This window comes from Chinchilla lanigera, unplaced genomic scaffold, assembly GCF_000276665.1.
Source record: "Chinchilla lanigera isolate Chin_1 unplaced genomic scaffold, ChiLan1.0 scaffold00644, whole genome shotgun sequence".
In the NCBI taxonomy this organism is placed as follows: Eukaryota; Metazoa; Chordata; class Mammalia; order Rodentia; family Chinchillidae; genus Chinchilla; species Chinchilla lanigera.
In genome coordinates, this window is record NW_004956045.1 from 6,903 (window position 1) to 9,364 (window position 2,462).

The following is a 2,462-nucleotide window of genomic DNA, read 5'->3' on the forward strand; positions in this document are numbered from 1 at the left end:
AAAAAAGACTGCCAGGGCTGGACATGCTGGCATTTACCTGTAATCCCAGCACTCAGGAGGCAGGAGGATTACTGTGAGTTTGGGGCCAGCCTGAACTACACAGTGAGACTCTGTCTCAAAAAATGGGAATGTACCTCAGTGAAAAGTACTGGAGCACATAGATATGATGAAATGAGAAACAAAAATGTAGTTTAAACCAGATCGGGATAGTATAAACTAAAAAGGGGGTATGGTGGCACATGTCTGTAATCCCAGCAAGACCCTGTTTAAAAAAGAGAGAGAGAGAGAGAGAGAGACCTAAGAAAAGGCAAAGAAAAAATAAATAAAATGGCATTTGATTAAAAAAAAAATGCTGGGCATGGTGGCACACACATGTAATCCTAGCACTCAGGAGGCTGAGGCAGAAGGACTGGAACATTGCAAGTTTGAGACCAGCCTGAGCTACAAAGTGAGCTCAAGGCCAGCCTGAACTGCACAGTGACACCCTATCTCAAAAAGAGCAAAAAATAAATAATGAAATAAAAGGCGAAGAGCAAAGGTAACAGGAGTACTGTCACCATGAGTGTGGGGCATATAGTTAGTTCAAGCCTAGACTATATAGTGAGAACCTGTCTCAAAACAAAACAAACAGGGGCTGGGGGATTTAGCTCAGCAGCAAAGCACCTGCCTGGCAAGTGCAAGGTCATGAGTTCAATTCCCGGTACTAGAAGAAAAAACTAAAAACAAAAGCAACAACAACAATAAAGCAAAACAAACACCATGCAACAAAAAAACTGGTTATCCAGGGAAGATTCGTAGGAAGGCTTTGCAGCAGCAGGCATTGAACTCAAGGCCTCATGAAGACTGCCTCAAATTTGTGACCCTCCTCCCTCAGTCTCCAGAGTAGTGCAGGAGCTGGTATTACAGGTGTACACAGTGAATAGGAGCAATATGTTTGGCGCTGTGTTTTGGTTTTTTTGTTGTTGTTTTGTTTTTTTCCGGTACTGGGAATCAAACTTATGACCTTGCGCTTGCCAGGCAGGCGCTGTGCTGCTGAACTAAATCCCCAGCCCCTTTGGTGCTGTGTTTTGTTCCAGCAGTGCTAACTCCAGGCCTCACACATACTAGGCAAGTGCTCCAAAACCCTAAAAGGTACAGAGGGGTAGGTAAATTTTGCTGTCCCACTCACGAAAAAGGACTTCTAAAGTCTTCTGAAGCAGTTCTTCTGTTTTTTTGTTTTCTGCTTTTCTTTTGGTATCGGGAATCAAACTCGGGACCACCTGCTTGCAAGGATGGTGCTTGTGCTGCTGGCTCATATCCCTGGCCCTTGTTCTTCTGCTTTTTGGTCTTTGTGAAACAGGGTCTCACCATGTCGTTCAGACTGGTCTTGAACTCACCTTGTAGCCCAGGCTGGTTTCGAACTTGCAACGATCTGATCCTCCTGCCTCAGCCTCCCGAGTGCTGGGATTACAGGTGTGTGCCACCACACTTGGCCTTTTGAAGCAGTTCTTCTGAAAGAACTGCTTCAGAAAGTGGCAAAAGCAAGAACACTGGGATATGTGAGGGGCATTAGTGGCAATGTAGCTTTTACTATAATAAATTTTAAAATTTCAACATTCACCATATCTGTACTTCTTTTCTGCATCCAATAAAACTACAGCCTTAGCCAGGCACGATGGTGCATTCCTGTAATCCCAGCACTTGTACTCGGGAGGCTGAGGCAGGAGGATCATTTCGAGTTTGAGACCAGCCTGGGCTACAAAATGAGCTCAAGGACAACCTGAACTGAATAGCGAGACCGTCTCAAAAAGACAAAAACAACAACAAAACAAAACAAAACAAAACAAAAAAACCAAAAACCCAAAAACAAAAACTACAGCCTTGCCACCTTTAAAAATTAAAAAAAAAAAAATTGCTGTCACTCCTCATTTCCTTTTCCCCAGGTTTTCTTTCCAGGAAATAAAAAAAAAATAAACACAGTTGCAAGTCTTGAGTATCTCTTCCAGCAAGAGTCAAGATATCAAGGGCAAGAGAGGGCTCCGTGTCTACGCCTGATAAGAGGCTAAAATGCTACTTTTTCCCACATGTGTTCCTGCGACATTCTGAGTTGCTCTGAACGGGACCGTGAGTTACGAACCGTAGAATTTTTCAATCTCTCCCCTTCGCCTTTACGCGTCCAGGGCTGGGCCGGCCTCCGCCGGGTCTTCCGATTGGCCGCTCTCTGCCCTCCGCGGCGGGAGGGGCCCCCGTCCGCGCGCCCTTCCGTCGGGGAGCCGTTGAGGGTTTGGGAGCGCCGCCGCCTCCCCACCTTCACCTGCCGGTGGAGCAGCTGGGGAGCCGCGAGGTGCAGCTTCTGGCCGGCCGCCGCGGCCTTCTCCAGCGGCCGGCGGTGCGCCGCCTTCCCGGGCTCGCTGCAGTTGGAGCGTTTCTGGTCCCCGCGGCCCCACTCATGTCTCCCCCGCCCGAGGCCCCCGGCCCCGCGC

General features: G+C 48.0%; 1 protein-coding gene across 1 annotated transcript in view; it reads right to left on the minus strand.

Annotated features, from left to right (window-relative positions):
* LOC106147679 overlaps positions 1-2,462 on the minus strand; it is a gene marked incomplete at its 5' end in the record, with an annotated part of 9,148 nt that extends 6,686 nt beyond the window's left edge. Inside the window, 1 exon segment of the mRNA XM_013510218.1 lies at positions 2,117-2,462. Coding sequence (XP_013365672.1) covers positions 2,117-2,462 — 346 coding nt within the window.